The sequence below is a fragment of the Drosophila melanogaster genome, chromosome 2R (assembly GCF_000001215.4).
Source record: "Drosophila melanogaster chromosome 2R".
Classification (NCBI taxonomy): Eukaryota; Metazoa; Arthropoda; class Insecta; order Diptera; family Drosophilidae; genus Drosophila; species Drosophila melanogaster.
The window spans coordinates 20,914,810-20,937,606 of NT_033778.4; the positions used below are offsets into that span (position 1 = coordinate 20,914,810).

The 22,797-nt window shown below is 45.2% G+C and overlaps 1 protein-coding gene across 1 annotated transcript; it reads left to right on the top strand.

The window, feature by feature from the left end:
• Nucleotides 1-1,943: 1,943 nt before the first annotated feature.
• Rx (Retinal Homeobox) lies at nucleotides 1,944-22,221 on the top strand. The gene is given in 6 exon segments (NM_166413.3): nucleotides 1,944-2,608; nucleotides 3,648-3,800; nucleotides 7,650-8,771; nucleotides 8,946-9,112; nucleotides 20,874-21,039; nucleotides 21,228-22,221. Coding segments are annotated over 6 exon segments (2,714 nt in total). The 5' UTR covers nucleotides 1,944-2,239; the 3' UTR covers nucleotides 21,965-22,221.
• The last annotated feature ends 576 nt before the right edge of the window (nucleotides 22,222-22,797 follow it).

A 22,797-nucleotide genomic window follows, 5' to 3' on the forward strand; every position in this document is an offset into this window, starting at 1 on the left:
GCAGGCGGGAAACGGGGAAGTTGGCACAAGTTGAGGAGTGGCAGCAGCGAGCAGCGAGTTAACGTTGCGGATGTGGCGTAAATGAAAAGGATAAGTGGATACACAGGCACACACAGCCGCACACACGCGTAGAATCCTGCAGAAGGATATACCCGAGATACCCGTCGCTCCACTTCAATTAAGCATCGCGCCAACATGGCAGCCTCTCACAGATACACACACACACACAGAGTGAAAGGCAGGAAGAGAGAGCGCAGGGCCCCCACTCACACACACACACACACACACACACACATACATACGCGGATACGCACACACACACATCCCTTGGACGTAATTACGTTTGGCAAGCTCGTTATGCGTAAGAATAAACGCGCATTAAGAGCTCATTAGTTGGCACAAATCGAATCGCTGGGCCAAAAGGAGGGTCCAAACCAAAATGTCAGAAGGCGGGGTGGAAAATGGGAAAATGGGGAAAATGGGTGGGCCGTGTGCCTGGTTATCTGGCATTTTCATTTAACGTGTAATGGAAGATAGCGTAAACGGACAAATTGAACCGAAGCCAAACGAGAGACTGAACGAACTGGACCGAAATGAAATACTCGAGCTCTGGGGAAAAAACCACAACTCATGACAACAGGTAAGCTGCGAAATGCCGGCTAAATGTAAATGGTAATGGTATTGGCCACGCTTAATGGCTGGCTGACTGCGTCTATTACCCGGCTGACAATCAAGTGTCGGAAGTGGGATGTGTCCGAGTGGGATGTGGCCTTCCAGGGCATCCACCTCCAATGGCCAATGCAATGTTTTTAGAAAATAATTCAGCCAACGATACAAACTTGTCGCGTAATTTAAACATTTTGGGCTTTTAAGTAGCTACTCCATATACATACATGATTTGCTAGAAATGTACAGCTGAATTTGGAGAGTAACTACTTATGATATGAAGAGCACATTTCGACTAAAGTTTAAAAGAAAACTAAATAATCATTTTGAAGTCAGAAACATGTATGTTTTAATATGAACTAGACATGATTATAACTTTACATCCTTTGATTAACCTGCGTATATTGATGTCCTATTGGGTTTCCTTTTAAGAAGAATACGAATTGTAAAACATTAGAATAGTTGTAAAGATCAATGCTTCATAATAGCTAAGAAGAGCTTGTTAAGCTAGCTTTCTTTTTTTCAGGTTACAGTAGTATTTATAAATCAAAGCACTCAACTAAAATACCAGCTCGTTACTTAAGTTGCAATGATATAATAAGGATAATTGTGTGTCCAACACATTCCGAAACCTCAACTGCTTGTAAGTTCACTTCCTCGACAAATGACGCTTGCCGCAATCAGCTTGCAAATTTGTAACAATAGCAGGATATTAACAAAATCCACTTATGTATCCGTTTTAGGTTTCACGCTCCTTGGGAAAACGCGTAGAGTGAGAAGGAAATGCCGATGCACAGAGAGAGAGAGAGAGAGAGACAGAGAGAGTGGGATAGAGAGCCACACACTTTGTGGCCTAAGCCCAAAATGGTTTTCCGATGCAATTGTGGTCGAAAAATCTGTGGCACCAAAGTCATATTTTTTGTGGGGCGAAAAAGCGCAAGGACTCCGTTCAGCATTTCCCTTCGAGGACATCTGGGCGTAGGGCAGTAAGTGCAGTTAGTTTATTTTATTACGATGCCGACAAACAAGCCGCTTTGGCAGGAGTCGGGGCATCCCAAATACCCATTGTTGTACTCTGGATACCGGATCGCCGGGATTCGGTTTCGGAAGTCCATGTCCTGTCCCGTGCCGTGCCGGAGCGCAAGGGACAACCACCCCGCGAGTCCTGCGCACTCTCTCGCGCTCTCGCAATGCTCTCCCGAGCTGACTCCGCCCCCTTGGTTCACACACACACAGAGTGTGCATTGTGTATATATAGGTGCGGTGAGCTCAACCGGTTTCCAATTCGATTTGGAAACTCGAGTCGTCAGCGGGCCACAGTCGCTGCCTTCGAGTTTATTGCCAACTCTGCCTTGGTCCGGTGCGCAACGGTTTCGGTAGTTGGTAGTGCATAGTTGGTATTGTCGGAGTTAAACTTCTTCTCGCTTGTGACTGAAAAATGCTTGACATTTAGCCAGAAAATTCTGAGCGCGATTCAAATACAATTTGTATGACTGTGTAGAGTGTGTGTGGTGCCTCAACTGTGATCAATCATATCATTGCCGATTTAAGTACTCTTGCCCCTTGCAATCGAATGGATATCAAAGCCTCGACGCCACCTGCCCTCGATGTGGCTCCTGGCAGCCAGGATCACCAGCCGGAAAACCGGTAGCAATCTCCGGCGCCATGTCCGGTTCAGGTGGTGTGGCCAACTCGTCCTCCACAGCGGCGGCCAACAATACCGCCGCCACATTCCAGCACATCTTCGAGCAGCTGGTACAGCAGGGCGGCGGAAACCACAAGCTGCCCCCCAAGCAGCTGGAGCAACTGCGTCACCTGCTCGGCAACGTGAGGGACGCCAAGAATCTGCAGATGATCGTGGAGAAGTTCAAGAATCTGGAGCAGTTCCACGAGCACTACGCCGCCCACCTGGCTAACAACAACACTGTGATCTCAACGGAAGGTGAGCTGAACTTCCGACGGCAAATTTCGAGGGTCTACTTTTAGAAAATAGGGATCTATTTGGAATAAAAACAAGTTTGGATTTCAATTCTATACAAAATTTTAGAATTTAGAATTAAGCTTTAAAATGACGAACTATCATTCCAATAAATTTGAGCAGTTCGAACATAGAGAATGGACTATAATCAATCATTCTTAAAAGTTCTATAAAAATAGGTGTTTCATGGAATTAATTTTGATAGGGCTAAATAACAAGCTGCTTGAACAAATTGGAAAATCAGATATCAATATGCATATATTAATTGATCTCGAATCACGGCAATTTCTGGTCGAAAACTTTGCCACTTAGCAAACATATTAAGCTTCGTTAGTTAAAATCCTGTTGTTAATTTTTTCACGTGTGGCCTTAGCCGGAAAAGCCGTGCAATTGTTTGATTATAGATTTAATTAACACAAATTGCTGGCGAACACGGAAATTCCGGACTGATCGCCAAATGTCTGAATGGCTGAGTGTGTGCGTGTTCACAGCAATGTTTTTTAGTGCATTAACATGCACAGCGGAAAATTTGAGAGAAAATTATAAGCTAATTGCAAGACGAGGCAATTAAGTCGCTTTAAATCCCGGCGCACTTTGTGCCGCTTTCACTCGCCACTTGGCACAGTTTGTTTTAATTTCGTTAAAAATGCATAAAGCCATCAGGCAACATGTTGCCTACTTTCCAGCATGCCGTCGTGACAACTGGCCATTTTATGCGGACGATGGGCTCGCGAGGGGGGGGGGTTTGGCGGTTTGGGGGTGGTGGTTGGCTCGCGGTTGCAATTACAGCTTTTAGCTCGTTAAAATCGCAAATAAAGTTGTGTGTATGCGGGACTGGACTAAATTTTAATACTTTCGAAATTGCTGACAAATTTGCATAGGGTCGCGCAGCACCACTGTCGTGCGCCTAATTGACTTTGGCAAACTGTTGGCAAACAGGCTTTTAACTCGGCTCTCTTTTTTTACCCGTTCTTTTTTCCCCCTTTTTTTTTGTATCCCGCAGATAGCAACGACTTGGTTAAGGATAATGCCAGGAAGTATGGATCTGGTGGACAAACGCTAACGCCCCGCCACACAATCGATGCCATTCTGGGCCTAAAGAATCGCAATGGCGCGGCGAATGGCAGTGGCAGGAATCCGGAAACGGTCAGCGATGGTAAGTCATAACGCGACATTATTTGGCCATTAGCCGTGATCAGTGGGCCCTGTCAGGGAAAATGGCAAATCGATTTCAATTACCCGCTCGCAGCCCGTGGAATCAACGAACACAATCGCAAAATTTTATTAGCCTTGGCAGGGGGGGGGGGGGGTGCTATTGGGTGGGTGGTTTTTCTGTGGTTTTGGGTGGCTTTAGGTGGCTTGGTTGGGTGGTGGCGTTGAGACTTGCACTTTGGCAACGCCTCGAGATGCACGACAGCTGATAAGCAATCAGTCAGCGGTAATCGCTGGCGAAGAAAACGAAACGAGAAGCTAAAAAAAAAAAAAACAAAATAAAAAAAAAACGAACGCCAAAACGGAAGTCATATTTAGATGGGATTAGAAACCCCATCGCTTTTGGCCAATTTAAACTTATATTAGTGGCGCGCGCAGTGAGCACTTTTGAAGGCTTTTTAACTGGATTATAGTGGGGATTTGCGGTGCCAGCTGGCGACGACTCCCCACATCCAGGTGGGTGCCAAAAAGTAGTCTTCTGCACGTCATTTATAATTCATTTCGCTTCTGTTTTGATTGCCGGCAAGCGATTGTCGCTCTCGCGTCTCGACCACGCCCACCGCCCAACGCCCATGCCACCAAATTGGCAGCAAGTTGCGAAAAAAGGGTGGGCACTGATATTGCCGCGATTATGGTTATTTCCATAACACCACAGCCTTGAGTCCTTGGATCATCCCAGCGACTAGGTGAGAAATTAGGGAGTAGCTTTTGCTACTTTTGTGCTTTTGAAGCATAGTTTCTAAGAGGATAGAGTTTTTGAAAATCAATCATTATCAAGATACCACAATACATGCATTTTCCAATTCTTCAATTGATAAAAGCAATTAGTATTTGTTTGAATGCTCACTTATCAGCTCTCAACTGGCCAACAGAAAGCCAAAACAATTAGCAGTACGTATCTTTGCAATTAATGCAATTAAGTGGTTTCATAAACGCTCAAAACAGACAACTCCCATCGATGGTAAAGGGTTTAAAACAACAAGGTGATGAACAAATTGACAACAACAACGAGTGCAAATCAAAATGGCGCCGAGCGACAACAACAAGAGCACAGGTTAAATGGCCGCAAATTAATTAGAAACAGGCTAATTAACTGTGGGAGAACAAATCGCGGGGGTGGCAGCTTGGAGAAGGGCGAGCTCAAGCGTTTCGCATTTAAGCCATAATTAAACTGGCGGCCAGACACAAGCCGTCAAAAAGCATTTAATCTGACAGCTGGCGGCAACGGTGGCGTCCCAGAAATCAGAAAGAGACAGCTACATTGCGGCAGACAGAGCTGGAGAGAGAGAGAGAGAGAGAGAGAAGGCGAGATGTAAAATTGAGATGTAAACAAAAAAAGCGCAGGAGGCACAAGTGCATTTGGCCAAGAAACGAACAAACTGGCTATGCAGCAGCGTTAAGATCTAGATAGGCTAAGAGAACGAGCAAAAGAGTGGGACATATGTGATTAGAAAGAGACGGGCGACGAACGAGCTCTGAGGCAATCGAAGTGATCCCCTTCACGACGATCCATCTACACGAGATCTGTTAAGCAGTTGACGCGGCATTAAATTGAGCATTAAGGCGTCTTAATGATTTTAATGCGTGTCTGCGTCGGCGTCGTCTTATTAGCCGCTTTTGTGGCTTCTACCACTTTTTATCGAAGCCCCCCGCATGCCGCACTTCCACTGCCAACAAGCACTTGTGATTGACAGTTTTGTTTATGGCTTGTTTCGCTTTTTGATACGAGTCCGATATCTCGCATCTCATCTGGCTGCAAAGATCTTCCGGCGAACAAGAAACCAGCCGAAATGTGCATTTCCTTTCGGTCCCTACCTGTTCTGGCCATGACTTTTAGAAAACTCGCTGCGGCTAATAACATATCAATTAGGCCGCCTAATGGCCAAGTATTGGACCAACAATGGGAATCTGTCAAATCATCATTAGGATTAGACACATGGCGGGTGGGGGCCAGAGAAGTAGTGACGCGATTAACGTCAATTTGGATGGATTCGTCGGAAACACAAGCCAAATTAGAGCAAAACGACGAGACGAGTGTACATTCTAATCGTGGAATAGCATCTCATCTCACTAAACGCAACTTTCCCGACAACTACCTAGCATTACAATCTTAACTTAGAAGTCATAATCAAATTTCATTGCGTTAACGACCGACAAATTTTCAGACGCCAACTCGAAATCATTTCCTAATTGATGTGTCGATCAATCCATCGAAATTGAGTGAATGGGCAGTGGCTTAGGAAGTTGGTTCATTCACCATTAGAATTGTGAATGAGTTTTGAGATATATGGGCAGATAATTATGTGTTACTATTCTTTAACATGTAAAAGATATTAAGGTGGCCTATCTATATAAATATTCACAGGACATGTATCATGTTCCTCTAGCAGAATTGATTTCTGTCATATTACTTCTTGATTTATGCCACCTTTTAACCAATTCCCCATGATATACGAGCCTATCCATCACATCATTCACACTTTGGGAAATTGCTTAGGAAAGACCCCAGAACAACTTTTGTTTTAACCTTTTTATTTCGCTGCTCACGCAATTAACTCACGCACTCCGTGTGGCAACTCGGCGGTGGATATTTTATCGGGATTTTTTTGGATGGATTAATGTGAATGGTGAATGGAGGGAGGTGAGGGGATCGGCTACTGTCCATCGCCTCATGCGGCTGCCCCATTCAAATCTTTTGTGCTACTTCATTTGCAGAGAGGCTTTGAAAAGCGATTTTCGTAGTTAATTTCATTAGCACCACAGTGGCTCAAAATAAAATGCATGCTGGGCGTGTAAATTTCGATTGATTGGTGAAAACGCTCGCAGAGGTTAATTCGGGGCATTTACAATCTACGATTCGGCTGCTGTTTAAAGTTAATTAGCCAAAAATACTGACCCAATTAATCGAACTGTGGCGAATCGAAACGATGTGGCGCATAATTACATTAGGCAATCGACTAAACGAAATGGGCTGACTGGCAATGGACTAACATCGAAAAGCAATTATCCAAAAGACTATCAAATAATTACAGATACTTGTACTCTCGAGCAGCAACTTCCCAGTCTGACTGCGTAATTGGTTTTGTTTCCAGTTGGCCCGCCCCGAAAGTCAATTTAAGCATAGAAATTGAATTCGGTTACACAAAATCCCAGCCAAGAACGGCCAAAGAACTGAAACCTAAACCCCAAATAATATATAAAGCTTGGCCTCGGCGCTTCGAAAACTAATGACTTCCTTGCATGTCACGTGATATGAACAAGCGCTAGTTGGAACACCCATTAGGGACCAATGCCGCCTCATCTGGAACTCCTCCTCTGCTTTCTGGGAATTTTTATTGCCTCACATTGTAAATACCTGGCGTCTAATTGAAAGCCGTTTATTAGTGGGTGGGCGGCAGTCGGCCAACAGGTTTTGACCCGCCGCAGTTCGAAGGCTTCCACTTCGCGCCATCCCCGGTTCAGTGGGCAAATTAACTAACACGTTGTTATTAGCCGGGTTGTTCAAGGCTTTTAGCCAGCGAGTTGGCAAACAGCTTTATGACTTACCTACCCGCCCCATTGAGCATACTAATTAAAATCTAATCAGGTGCCTGAATGCGTGGGCGAATGGAAAAGGAAGCTCCAACCCCATTGCCCCGTATTAGCCATTGATCACGCTCAATTAATTGCTCAAAAAAATAATGATTGCTATTCCAGGATTCCCTTGTAAAGTAGCTATTATTACTCCTTGACATATATCCTTTATTAACACTACAAACTTCATATTTCCTGTAACTTTTGATCTCGCTTTTAGGCTCCGTTGATCCCTCCCTGGGTGACGATGATGCCACTGATCTACGCTGCGGCATGACCCTGACGCAGTTGCGCAGCATGGACAATCACATGGCCAGTATGCTGCAGCAGCACGCGAAAAACGGCGGAGCCCTGCCCTACGGTCCACCAACTCCGCCGGGGGGTCAGCAGCCCCAGGTGCCGAATGCCACGCCCCTGCACCATGGACAACAGATGGGCGGCCAGGCGGGACATGCAACACATGCCGGACATGGTCATCCTACGCATCATGGGCATGCGCCCTTCGGCTATCATAATGCATTTGGCTTTGGCCAGGGCGGTCATGGGTATGGGCATCCGGAGGAGGCGGCGGGCAATTACCTCAATTCGATGCACCAGATGGTCGAGGCCAATCAATTGCAGACCGGAGCCAATGGGGCCAATCCACCGCCCGCTCCGCTGCCGCCCAGTTCCTTTGGCAGTCATCAGCAGCATTTGGCCGCCTTGGCGGCTCAGGCGCAGGAGCAGCAGAATCAACACAGCAAATACGCCAAGTCATCGCCCACTGGAGCGGGTCCTCCTCCACCGCCGGGTGCCTACTTTATGGAATCCCAGACGGCGCCTGTCGCCCCGTCGCAAATCAACTACGACGAGCGTTCAATGTCCTCGGCCAGCGATTTGGAGGAGGATGACGATGATGCGGCAAAGTTGCAGCTCGATGTGACCTCGCCGCCCACTCCGTCGCCACGTGGTCAGCTGGCCGCCAAGCGCAAGTCCGCCGGCGTCTTCTGTGATGATAATGAGCCAAAATTAGCCAACGGTCAGTTGCCAGGCGGCAATTACGGCATTCGTCCGCGCAGCATGGAGGAGGTGCATCATCAGCAGCAATCGCATCACCATCAACAACAACAGCAGCAGCAGCAACAGCAACAGCAACTGCAACAGCAGCAGGGCTTTCAGCACGACTTTCGCAACAGTGGCAATGGGAATCCCAATGGCAACAGCAATTCCGGCGATCATGGCGAGCGTTTGAACGCGGATAGCGACAGCTTGGTCAACGGCAGCTGTGCCTCCAGCGAGGATCTCAACCAGACCAACAGCAGCGAGCAGGGCGAGAAGATCACCTCCGGCAGCGACGACGAAGGTGGGTACAACGTCTATCCTTTAATGTCCTTTTGATAAAAGAAAGCATAATGCTGATAACTTACTAGCTTAATCATCGATCAAGTTGTTTTATTGGTAATAAGATACCAGTATCTTAACGTATCTTATTCACACCTTTAACAAACATCTGTATTGCAATTTTTTGTATTGCCAGGTCAAGATGACAACTGCGCCAAGAAGAAACACCGTCGCAATCGGACCACCTTCACCACCTACCAGCTCCATGAGCTGGAGCGGGCCTTCGAGAAGTCCCACTACCCCGATGTCTATTCCCGCGAGGAGCTGGCCATGAAGGTGAACCTGCCCGAGGTCCGCGTCCAGGTGAGTCACCTCCACCAGTACCCACCAATATCTCCCGTATCTCTTGTGTCTGGTAGTGATTTACATTCGAGTCTCGGCTAATTGGGAAATCAACGTGTCTGCAGCTGGAGTAACCGCCAGCCAGGCTCCGGAAATTAAACAATTTCCGTTTGCTATTTATTTTAACGAAATTAAGTTGTACCCGCTCTTTATCATCCCCTTGCATTTAAAACTTTAGTGAATGTAAGGTGATAGATGTGCATACATTTAGAATAGTTGGCAGGGATTTATGACCGGAGATCCTTAATGAGAGGAGAACTGCATATTTGCATTATTTAATTGACTCGTACCTTTGCTTATCCCTAAAATTCCAAAGGAAAAGCATTTTGTATGCCTTTCTTATTTACGATGAACTCAAATTAGTTGAATGTGGTTGCTTACATTTACATATTCGAATTAAACTGGTTTATTTTGCCATAACTCTTCTAGGCATTCATTGATATTTTTGTGCGGTTTGATTTCCCCTCAAGAGCAATAATAATTGTCAAACTTTGCGCATAACTCGACTCCGAGTGCATGAAACAATTTATGTCTCAATAGGAAAATGACAGGGCCGAAAGAGTTCTCAACTTGGTCGGTGGCCCATTCAATGGGTTTCCTTTTCTTTCTCGGACAGAATTATGCATTTTATGCGACTATGCGCTTTTATGCTCCTTTATGCGACTGCGACTTTGGGCCAACAGCCGTCAGTGTGGCAATGTAGCAATGTGGCTATGTGGCAATGTGGCGATATGGCGGGATGCCATGTCTGGCAGCCATTCGTTTCGGGTGGCAAATTGTGACGTGAACGGGCAGGGCGCCTCGTAAATTCCATTCACAGCGGTGTAGCATAAAAAAACGCTTAAGCAGCAACAACTATCGATGGTTGGCAGTGGGTGTTGCACATACAAACATTTAGGATAGATATTTCAATCCACATTTATGCATAGTTAATCAAGCAAACAGTCTAGATCATATTTCCTATCTAAATTCAGCTTAAGCTAAAAAATATTGCCACATAGATTGTTTATTAAGTAGCTCCCCATATCTTTCTGTGTAGTCTCCGAAGGAGGAAAAGTGACTTCGAGCCTGAGGCTGCAGCAAGCTCTAGAGTGGACCAGGCATAGTTGGCATAGTTTTCCAACCGCAAAAGTGGGTGTGAGGTGAAGGAATCACCCCACCCGGTAAATGCAAAGGACATATCAAATTTCATGATTTCGTTTCGTTTCCTCAGCCGACAAATCATTTTTATTGACTAAACATTATCGTGCCCACAGCCAGAGTTGGCGACACTGTCGTCGGCGTCTCCAACACAACACAGGACATAAATAAATAAACAAATACCGAAAATGCCGTATGTATTTATGGGTGTATCTATATAGCCCCGGCTATATTCCCACCGCACAAACGAAATACAAAGGTAATGAAGCGAAATCGCATAAAAATTTCTCCTCCTCAGTCTTTTGGGCCTTCTGAGCCTTCTGGCCCTCATGTGTCACTTTGTCAAATTGACACGAATTCAAATTATGCCAGCAGGAACCGAAACGAGCTATGGCCATAGAGTAATCGTATATATAGTCGTCCTCCAACCCTTTGACTTGCTTTTTCGATTTAGTGGGCTGCATTGGGCCACCCCATCCATCCCATCCCATCCATCCAGATCCTGTGTGTTTGTAATCGTATTTGCGGTTAGTTTGCATGAAGTTCTAGTTATCGTTTTTACTCCTTTGCTACCAATTTTTTTCCTACTTTTTTTTCGAGGTTTTTTGTTTTTGCTCTTTGACTGGGCCTGGGAAATTGCTTGGTGTGCAACTCGTTGAAGGTGGAAATTTGTTTTGATTAAGTTTGCTGCCACACACACACACACTGAGTTTAGGCTGGCCAAAAAAAAAAAGAAAGAAAGGAAAGGAATTGTAACCAAAGTTGACTGAGTTGTTTCTTTGCAAAACCAGTCAGCCATCCACCAAATAGAATTTCTCGTTTAGATGAGTTCATTTCAGGGGTTTTGCATTGGTCGCCCACTTTTCGTCGGTTTCTTTTTGGCTCGCTTGCTGTCATTGCATTGTAATAGATTTGTTAAATGTTTGTTTAAAAAGTTTGATTGGATTTTGCATTTTGTGTATGGCAATGGAATGAATTTCTCTGTGGCTTGTTTGATTGTTGTTTAAATGGCAATATACGTTGACAGACAAGTTGCCCAACTATGCAAGTTCAATTGAAATTGTGTCATTTTGCGGTCTGCCCACAGTCGAAAGAAAACTAAACTAGGCTAAAGACGGTAGCCATTTAAACAAGGGTTTGAGCAAGGGCCTAAGCTCGGGGATTATCGCTGATGGTAACCAAAACAAAACGCGTTAAGCCAGCAAATTAAACGGCAGATTAACGGCCAACAAAAAAAAAAAAAACAAAACTGCCGAGCCGAGACGATCATTAACACTTGCCGTGGAAATGTATCGCCACTTCCCCCCAAAAAGGACACACACAAAAACCCTGAGAGCAGCAACATATGTCCTGGGAGATGACAATTACTTTTGTTTGGATTACTCACTGACAGGACTGAGTGCGGCTTTTTTCGTCCTTCGCGAGGGTTGTCTGGCGCCCAGTCAAGGGTTAAAGCCGCCAGTCGACTCAATCATACGCCGCATTTAACCGTGGGCCAAAAGAGTTTAATTAAAACTTAATTTGCCATGCCCGAGCGCAGAGAATCGAATACAGATGGGATTGGGATATACGGAGAAGGACCTTGCTTTCCCATACGAGAAAATTTGGGAAAGTATTTCCAAATGCATGTCTTTATTTAGTTAGTATGATAAACATGGGTATTTTCATGTGCAACGAGCACCTTTATTGCGTTTATTAGCAGAAAAATAAACAAATATAGAGGTCGGAGGCAAAAGTTTGTGTCAATTATTTTGCATAGTCAAATGATTAAATATCGTAAACCTGTCAAAATATCCTGCGCCAAAGGTAAATAATAATCCTGTGTAATAGTTTATTTATCTGCATATATTGCTCATACGACATGTGTGACGTGACATAGACAGCTCCAAGCGCTCTTTATATCCGTGTCTATCTATCCGGTTTGCATGTGTGTGTGTGTAAGTGAGTGTGTGTATGTGGATGTGCATAAACAGCAAACAAATAAAAATGTCATTTCACTAACAAATAAAATAGATTTTTATTGCATTCCACTTGGCCTGCGTCTTTGCCCTCGCCTTCGAAGGGATTTGGATTTGCCCCCACGGCATTGCCACATTTTTATGCTCATTTCGCTGTGCGCTCCGTTCTGGTTTCTGCTTCGATTATTTTTTATTGAATATTTACTTCAACATTGGCATTCGTTCGCTTGCATGACCGTTTTATCGACAACTATCCACCCATAACGCTTTCGTTTTCGTTTTCACATGCCATAATAATAATGCATATTAGCTTCATTTGTTTAGACCAGCTCCGTGCCTCCGTGCGCCATGAAATCCTATACAAATCTAATAATGAAAACGATTGCTTGGCCCACCCGACTGACTGGCAAATAAGCTCGTTCATCGCCATCATTTGGCAACTTGAATGTCCTGTGCGGGTCATCAAATCGTTGGAATGAATAAAGCCATTGAATGCTTAAGTAGGCTGGTCCCACTGGGCGTTGGAAATGCGAGGAGAAAAAGCTTTTCAAACTTATTTAACTTATTGTCATGCGGAGGTCCCTGCAGGACCACTGAAGTCTCGATGGGCTGTTGTTGGGGGAGTGGCCGGTCCTTTTAAAACCATTTATTAGGCACTTGTCCTGATTGCTGTCCGTTCGCTCAGTGTGGCCAGAGCAGTTAATTTTCCTCTTTTTTTTGAAGCACTCCCGACGATATAATTAAATGGCGATGAAATATGCATAGAACTCAAGCCGCAGCTGTGGACTAGAAGCGGGTGGAGATGGATAGTAGGGTGGGTGTGGGCAGAGCAATTAACACATTATGCCACCTTGGCAAAACAATAATAAAAAGCGAACGGAGAAGGGGTGAACGAGGAGAGCCAGGGAAACAAAACCACCGCAAGGGTAAATAAATGTCAGGTCACAAAGGGCAGTCGAGGATAGGGGGTGGCTATACAGTCCGGAACTCGGGCTTATAATATATTTAGGCAGGGTCTGTGCTCAGGCTAACACATCTGCCGTTTATTAAAATGTATTTTGATCAACTGTCAACAGTAAAACAAAGCGCCGTACTTGAACGCAACTTTCAGGCACTTGACATGAGACGGCCAATTTGGGCAACAAGGACGAAGAAAACAAATAGTCGGTTTAAGGGTATACAATATGCTTTAAAAACGAATTCAACTGACTTTGTACTTTGATTATGCAAATTCAGTTCTTCTATTTTCCCTATAAACGCAACTCACGATCTCATCTCTAATGTGCCACAGAAACCGGGTTATTTGCGACTCAATTCTAATTGAAGATAGATAGAACTAAGCCGCTGAAGAGACGGGGAGGCGAGGGGCTCTCTCTCTACAGAAGTTTGCCGCTTTCAATTAACCCTCATTAGAAGCTCTTTTTTTTGTGGGCAAGGAGAAGAAAGCCTTCTGCGATCGAGAAACGCCCACGCAGAATCCGTGTCGCAATTAATTAAACTTGAAAGCCAAAGCGCAGATAGCAGGAGCTTCAGTTAAATTGGGAGCACGGGTATATGGGGATTGGGAAGATGACGACGCAGTTGCCGCGCGGCTCAAAGGAATTTCCGATGTTGGAGGGAGTCTGCGGCCGGAGATGCCGAAGGATCTGGCATGGAGCACAATGTCGGCATCGTTTGTGTTTGTTTGCGATGGCATCCAATTTCATTCTTTTATGCGACTTATTGAGTTTGCTCTGCGCCGCTCCACCTCTCCTCTTCTCACCACTCCAATGTGTGTCCTTAAGGTCCTGGTCGGGCTCGGCTCGGCTCTGATGTCCCGATGTTCTGCTCTTCTGATGTCCTGATGTCCTTGCCCGGCCAAAAGGGTGTTGTTGTCTCCAGTTTGAGAGCCCGTGGCAGAGTTTAAAGGCAGCCTATGCCGCGTCCGCCTCCCAGGCGCATCCTTGCCAGCGCTTAAGCCACGAAACGTGTCCTTGTGCGCGCTATTTGCCTTTCCAGGACTTTGGCTATGATTGCGCTTTTCTGCGCACCACCCACCTGATGGCTAATACAAAGCGAATCGGCCGTGTAGTTGGAGTTCCGCCACGTGCGGGGGATTTGTTTTAGTTTTCGGCTCGGTTGTCTCGTATTCACCGTGGCCTGTCAACACATTTTAATATAAATGCATAAATCAAACGGAATGAAATTATAAATCATACACATGACCCCCGGCTTCACCCTCCATCGAGGTGGTTGCAACCCCCGAACACAAAACTCACTTGACATCACGGATTGCCTTGCCCGCCCTCAAGGTTGTCACTCCATTTGTTTGGCTTAGAGCGAAATAAAATATATAAACCAATGTAATCAAGCGAAGACAATTACAATTACAATGAAATTATTTCGCATTTTGTCGGTGCTTTTTTTTTTAATGGTAAATTGCTTTTGCCCAAAAATATCCTTGCATCTCTGAGAAAACAGCCAGCGGAGCAGCTGTTAATACGACCCTAAAATGCTCGAGTGTCAAGTGGAAAAGTGGAAAGTGGAAAAGGGGGAGTGGACGAAATCGGTGGGTGGGTGGTTTGTTTGGAGAGGCCATCACACCCCTCGGTGATGGGAACATTATGAATATTATTCAATTTGTACGCCTAAATGCTTTGTAATGAGTTGCACATCTGTTCGCTTCAGCGAGTGTTTAATACATCATTTTTTGCCTCTCGGAGTCAAAAGGCAACAGGATAAAGGATAAAATCCAAAGTGCGGGTGCTTTCGAGTATTAAGTTTTTATTGCATTACATCCCCGTCCTCTGTCCTCTGTCAGATGTCAAGGATGCACTCAATCCGGTTCACAGTTTCGAGCGCGATTCAATTATGACTCTGATTTCGGATTGTGTAATCTGGCTAGGGGATTGATGAACCTTGTATACCTTGTATACCCACTTCGCATCCAAAACATTTGGATGCCTCTCGGCTGTCAGTTTAAATGAGCATTGGGCTTAAGTTGTCAAATTAGCGGGCAACAATACAATTTCAATTTCGATCCACAGTCAATCAAAATAATGCCCAGGCCAGAAAATAAACGTATAGGGAATTTCCAAAGGTAAAAGTAAGGTGGAAAGGGGGACTGCATGCGATACGTAAAATTGACTTAATCAGCTTTATATAAATGCTTATTTTGACAACAACGCTGCGTTGAGCCCCCACATGTATGTACGCTAATTATGTGGGGCCCAAGCGGCTTATTATAATTTCAGACATCATGTTCATAAAAAAGAGGGGGAAAAAACACAAAAATCAAGCAAAACCAACTCCTTTGCACTACGAATTCCGTTTTCGAGTCGCTTTTCCGCTTTTAATTAATTCCCGCTGCCTGCTAATTGGTTTTATGCGTTTCCCAAACGAATTCCTCCCGCCAACTGCATAAATCACAAAACACTTAAACAATTTTCCGAGCTCTGGCCTCGGCGGCTCGTTCACGTTGATTACGTGCTAATTAATCACCTAAACAAATTTCGCTTCGGCTGGCAGGTGGAATAACTATAATAACGATATTATTATTTTCGAGAGCACGCAAATTATAATTAAGTTATCAGGGGACAAACTTTTGATACGACAGCGCCCGAAAACTAAAGCGCGCTACACTGAACAAAAATACTGGTTCATTGCGCTTTTTTTTTAATAGAGATATATGATTTTTAGTAAGATACTTAGTATTCGATTTTATATACCAACAGCAGCTACAAAAAACATTCGATTTTTAAACTTTTAGTGTCAGTTAAGTATTGATAAATGGCAATGGTAGCAAGTAAACTTTTGTTTCACCTCTTCACTGATTTATAACTTTGTACAGATTTCCTTTTTGCAGTGCATCTTAATCTACGAGTATGTGTGTGTGCCCCAAAAATTATTCAAATTGAGCGTGGCAACTGCTTAGAACCGGTCTGAAACTGATGGGCGGACATTCCCTCGGGGCCCGCGAATGTTGCAAATTAAAAGTGCGTCAACAGAAATTTTTGTCCCTGTGCCCGTGTCCTGCGTCCTGTGCCTGGGAAGTGGCAAGGACTTGGGCTAAGCAACCCCGAAAGGAGCCTGCCTGGTATTTGTCGTCCTTTGTAGCCGATTTAACTGCTTATTAACTGTGCGTGCGGCCGTTTCTTTTGCTCGGAATGCTGCCCGGCATGTCAGCGAGTAAATAAATAGCTAATTAAATACAGGGTGCCACGTGGCGCCGAGCAAACACGCCCCGGCAAACAAACCTTCCCTGCTCCTGCTTCTGCTTCTGATCCTTTTCCTTCTCATTCCCATTCCCCTGCACCCTGGGCAAAGTCAGTTTCGGTGTGGAACAATTGAAATGCCAGGGAAACCCGAGTCCTGATCGAGTGGGTGTCGGATTGGCGCTTTCCTCGACTTTTCTCATGCCGAAATTCGAGGCGGAGTCGCCGTCCGAGTCTGCGGCTGTCAGAAAATCAAGATTTGTCGCGTGTTTGGCCTTCGATTACAGGGCTAGCGACGGAAAAGTAAGACTGCAATTAGCCAAGTCGAGGGGATAGTGTGAAAAGCTGAAAGTGTATGGATTACGGTTCGCTTCACTGCCTAGAAATCAAGAATACTTGCGATTTCTCACCCTTAGAGTGCGTACATAGGGATTTTTAATATACATAGCTCATATGCAGAAGTAGATCTTCGACTTAATTTCCTAGTAAGCCCCATACATTTCTCCAAAACCCGGCTTTTTCAAACGGCGGCACCGAGTGTAAATCAATATGCTTGTCGGCTCCCAAACTAATTAAAACATCTTGCGGATTGTGGCCGTCGTCAAAGCTTTTGTCTTTTGCTCTAATTTGTCCTGCCATCGCACAAAGCGAAACCGAAACAGGATGCTCGAGCTTCGGCTTCTTGGGCAAACCGAGTTCGATTGCGAGGGTCCTGGGCCGGAACTAAAAGCCAACAATGGCATAAAAAAAACATGTCATAAACTAGCAGGGCAAGGACTACACGCTGCGGCATTGTCGGACTGAAAATTATGACAGGCCATTGAAAGAATTGAATCGGACGGACGGCTGAATGCTTCGTGTCTGTCGCTGTCTGGAACTGGGACAGCCCTATAATTAGGCTCCCCCTGGCAGGATTCGAGGATTTTTTAATTGAATTAAAGCTTGCGCGAGGAGCGGCAAGAGTTCCCATGCAATTCGCATTCGGGGTTATTACCTTAGGCGCCGCTATCAATATCCTTGAACGCAACGGGTTGTCCTGCCCCGACTTTCGAACCATTGCCCCTGGGGTCGCCTCTCTAATTGCAGGACAAGCTGGGGCAAAATTATTTTGCTGCCATGCAATTAGTTCGCCTATCGCCGTACGAAAACGAGCTCAAACAAAGTGCATTCGATGGCATCGAGTTTTCAATCAATTTGATTGAATTGCATGACAAACTGACGGCACTGGGATAATTATAGTCCTGTTGACGGCATAATATGCTTATGCCATACGTTGGCACTGAGTTGTAAGTAGATCGCACCAACTGATACCCAGTACCCCCCATGGGTAGAGATAAAAGGTTTCCCTCTCTCCAAATGAACCTTTAACCAGCTTGTTTCTGGGAAAATTGATTTCGATTTTGATTTTTTTAAGGATTTACTTGGTGTACAGGAGAATATATTAAGACCTGTAACGAAAAACGTTTAATTTAATCTGGTTTTTACCTTTTCATAAACTATAAGCTGTGTGGTCAATCTAAAAACCCCCATTATACTCTCCATCAATTCCAGAGGATGGTTTTCGAAGATAATTTATCCCAGTATCCTTCGCCACACTATGGCACAGCCTACCGAAAACGGAAGTATGAATATTCCAACAACAAGTCCTTTCTGTGTAATATCAAGTCGAACTGCAACAATTGAACCACCCCCCCCCCCCCCTCTGGCCGCCCAACCCGCTGCGCCAACCAGCCCCCTTGTTCTCTACAAGTTGCAAACAGTTTTATTAAGCTGCTGAAGCTCTTGTGTGTTAAAAGTCAATTTTCCAATTTGCAAACTGTCAGAAACATTCGAAAAGCAATTTCTGCCACATAGCGAGTGAAAGAGAGGGCAGACAGCGAGAAAGAGAGTGCGAGAGAGAGAGAGAGAAGCGAAAGAGTGAGCGCACATTGCGTATACGCCTGGTATGCTGTGTGAGTTACTTCAACATCTATGTGGGGCTTTTGCCCATTTTTGTTTCTTTCTTTTTTTCCCTTTTTGGGTGGAACGACACTTTGCGGCACAAGTTTTCCAATAAAACGGCAAAACTTTGCTGCGAACAAAATTAAAGAAGACGACAAGGAAAATGGTAGAATGACATTGCCAGAGGAAGAGCAAGATGATGATGTTAAAAGGGGGAGGGTGGGAGTGGGAGTGGGTGGCTTTGGGTTTTGGGTGGTCGCAAATTGTTTGCTGCCAATGTGAAGTTTATGAAAAAGATTAAAGTTGAAAAGTGGTTGCCTGATGGCTGTGTTGGCTGAGGGGCGAGATGGTAGGTGGGCAGGGGGCGTTCTTGTGGTGAGTCGCGTGCTCCACATGAATGCCAAATTGCTGCAGGCCTGCTCGATAGGTGGGATGGGTGGTTGACTGGGTGGTGGGTGGGTGCTTTTGAGGACACAACCGTCTAAATGTAGCAAAATTGAAAATGGCTGAAAATGGGGATGCCTGCGTGTGTGTGTGCCCGCCTGTTTGTATTTGTGTCTATGGGGTGGAAAATTGAGTTTGGTCCATGTCATGGCAAAAAGGGGGGCGCGGGGGGCAGGGCGCTGTGGGTGTTGGGTGGTGGTTCAGCATCAACGGCCAAAGATGAAAGCAGACAATTTTGCCAGCTTTCGGGTGGATGAGCGTGGTGATGTCTAAAGGTCATTATGATGTTTGTGGGCGTGCCACCACCCGCCAGCTGATTGCGAGGGAGAAATCTTTCTCCTGCCTGTCTCCATCTCGCTTGCTCGTTTTGAGGCTTGTATGGAGGATTTTCATTATGGCGCGCCATGAATGGAAATTACAAAATTGATTTTGATGATTTAATTAAAATGAAGAAGCACAAACTCAAATTATAACAGCCAGCAAGAGGCCCTCTCTTTCTTTCAGCTTCCAGTCCTCTCTTTCTCTCCACGATTGAGTATGCTTGTGTATGTTCGCTTGAGTGTGGGGAGTTGAATGTGGCCTAAAGCTGCTAACTTTAATTTATTTTCCTCGTACAGATTTGAGAGACAGGAAATTAGACTTTCTAAATGGGATTTCAATTTGCTTGAGTAGGGAATGGAAATGGTTGTGCGGGGAGTGGGGCGAAAGATGAGGAGGGAAAGCGGAGCCAACGGCATTAGCCATTTTGTTATTGTTGCCTGTCTGCACTGCTAATTGATATCCGACAGATATTCAAAGATAATCAAGGCACAACTCTAATTGGAACGGATTTGATTGGCTCTTGATTAGCATGAAATGAGTTTTCGATAGTTACACATCAAACAGTGTTTTGTAAGTCGGGGAAGGAGTTTTCAAATATTTTCTCATATATTGTTTCAATATCTTATGGTGATTTATTCCAGACGCCTACAAAGAATTCCCTAGGTATTTATTTAAACCGAAATTAAAGGATAGTTCGTTTTAAATTTGTCTTCTCTTGCTGCGTAGTGTATTTTTAATTAAGCCATTTCAAATTGCATTTTCCGACTGGCAAATTTGTTTTGCAAATCACTTTCGGGGCAACGAAAATAATTTTACGCGCCATTATCCTTAATTAAATAGCCGCAAAGCGACTGAAACCCGAGCGCACAAGCAGCACATGCATACATACATACATATACACCTATAGATGCTTGTTTATGTCCTTGTGGCAGAAGCAGCAACCAAAAACAGCAACGACTACGACAACAACAACATTATTTCATGGTAATGAAATTTTCATCAGAAATAATTTCTTATTAATTTGCGCAAATTGCATTTAATTACTTTGAGCGTGGCAGGAGCAGAAAATGGGCGCAGGATGAGCAGAAAGGTGGGTGAGGGGTGGTAATAACCAGCCAGGGGGCAATGAAAACTTTCCCTAGATGGCTTTTATCGCCCTCTCCCTCTCACACACACACACACTCTTACCTGCTCTCGCTTTCTCTTTTCGTCTCTGCCACTAATTAGACAGCCACACTAATACACACTCATTGTTGCGATAATTCTAATTAGAGCCAAGGCAACTAATTGAATTTTATTTTATTTCCTTCGCTACTTTGCTTGTGTGCGTGTAGGTGTGCGTGTGTTTGTGGGTGCTGCTCAGCCATTTTGTTTGGTCGCTTTTATGGCTGTGTGTGTGTGCATGAGTGGATATATCTCTGCTGGCATCTCTGCGAGTGTATTTGTGTGTGTGTGCTTTCATTAACAACTTTGTGTTGGCCGCCATTTTGCTTTTTGTCTTGTGAGACTCGCTCTCTCTTTTATGAGCTCCAGCTCTCTTTGCGGAGCTCTTTTGCTACTGCTTTTCATTTCCGTTTTCTAATTACTAGGTATTCTCTGCCACGAAATGAAAATATCTTTCGCTTAACGCCCGACTAACTTAGCGCGTTTCTTGTCAAGTGTTTAATTTAATTGCTCCAGCTAGCAATCGAATTAGCTAATTTCATTCCGCCTTTTATTTTCCAGGTGTGGTTCCAGAATCGCCGCGCCAAGTGGCGTCGCCAGGAGAAATCGGAGAGTCTTCGCCTGGGCCTGACCCACTTCACCCAGCTGCCACATCGCCTGGGATGCGGTGCATCCGGACTGCCCGTGGATCCCTGGCTATCACCACCACTGCTCAGCGCATTGCCAGGTAGGAATCTTCACATGTTCTGCTCTGCGAAATATTATCAAAACGTTTTGTAAATGGTACTAAACTGCTGGAAGTTTATCGAGTTTAATTTGCTTACATATACAAAACACAAAGATAAATCAGCTCATATTTCATTACATAATTCATACTTAGTTATTGAATGACCTTTCGATTTTATCTACCCGCAGGCTTTCTCTCGCATCCGCAGACTGTGTACCCAAGCTATCTGACGCCGCCGCTCAGCCTGGCGCCCGGAAATCTGACCATGAGCAGTCTGGCGGCCATGGGCCACCACCATGCCCACAATGGGCCGCCGCCCCCGCACGTGGGTCACGGGGGACATGGTCAGCCGCAGCCACCGCCACCGCCGCCGCCCCACGGAGTGCCCCACCCACATGGCAGCCACCATGTGGTACCCCTTTCTCACCTCTCGCCGCACCTGTCACGCATGTCGCCGCATGCGACGTCCTTGGGCTCGCCCCACCACGGAGTGACCCCCCTCGGCACGCCGCTGCACAGCAGTCTGCCGCCCAGTTCGACAGCCACCACCGTGGCCGTCTCATCCTCGCAGTCGTCCTCCTCCTCCGCCTCGCTGGAGTGCAGCGGTCCGGATGTCTGCATGTCGCCGCAGAACCTGAGCATTGGCAATGCCGATTCCAATGGCGATGGACGCGACCTGAGCAGCGACCTGGATGCCGGCAGCACCAGCAGCAATCCCGGCAGTAGTCTGGACAAGTGCGCGGCCAGCGCCAACATAGAGCTGCTCGATGTGGGCCGGGATAGCCCACCACCTCCGCCCACTCCGACTGGCAAGGGTTCGAGCACACCGCCGACGGACATGCGAAGCAACTCGATCGCCACGCTGAGGATCAAGGCCAAGGAGCACCTGGACAACCTGAACAAGGGAATGGTATCCATTGTCTAGCGCCAGTCGGTTCCTAGCTAAGTGCACCTCCAATTGAAAACAGTTCCCAGTCCCTTGTATCGCGTCATTTAGGTGTGTTCTAAGTTTAGTGAATTTCGTGTTGTAAGTACATATTTCTGAGGCAGTTTCTTAGATGGTAAACTCAACGTGTGCAAAGTGTATTTGTAAAATTTTAATTACTTCAATGAAAAACGGCTGACGAAGAAGTCTATTCCTAATGCATATTAGCACAAAATAAATATGACAAGTTTTAGCTCAACATATGTGTGTTTTTCTTGGTGGCATGGGTATAATCATTTAATCTTATTTAAACATTTTAAACATCATTAAAGAATATACCAATTCACATACATAGGTTACATAGGTCACGTTCTTATTTTAAGATTTGTGTATATTTTTTGTGGGAGTTGTTCAATTAGCAGGGGAGCTAATCAGCGAGGTAATCAGTCATCAATAATACAACTTTTTGGGCCAATTATGGAATGCTTATCTGTCGCACTAATCACCTGTGCAAGGCTACTTAATGAGTTGATTAATAAGAAAATCATGAGACATTGAGCAGAAAATGCTGACAAGCAGCAATTAAATGCAATTAAAAAGGACTAAATGCATAGCAAACAAAGGACTCACATGGGAATGGGCCTCCTGTTTTCAGGTGCAGTAGCCGCAGTTGAATCTAATAAAGTAACGAATAAAATTATAATTGATTAACGCCGCGGGCAATTAAAATGCAAGCATGTTGCCCACACCAGGGGGTAACAATACGAGTATGTGTTTTCAGAACTTGCATGAACTACTGGCTCCATGAAATGAAAAGCATATCCCATATGAGC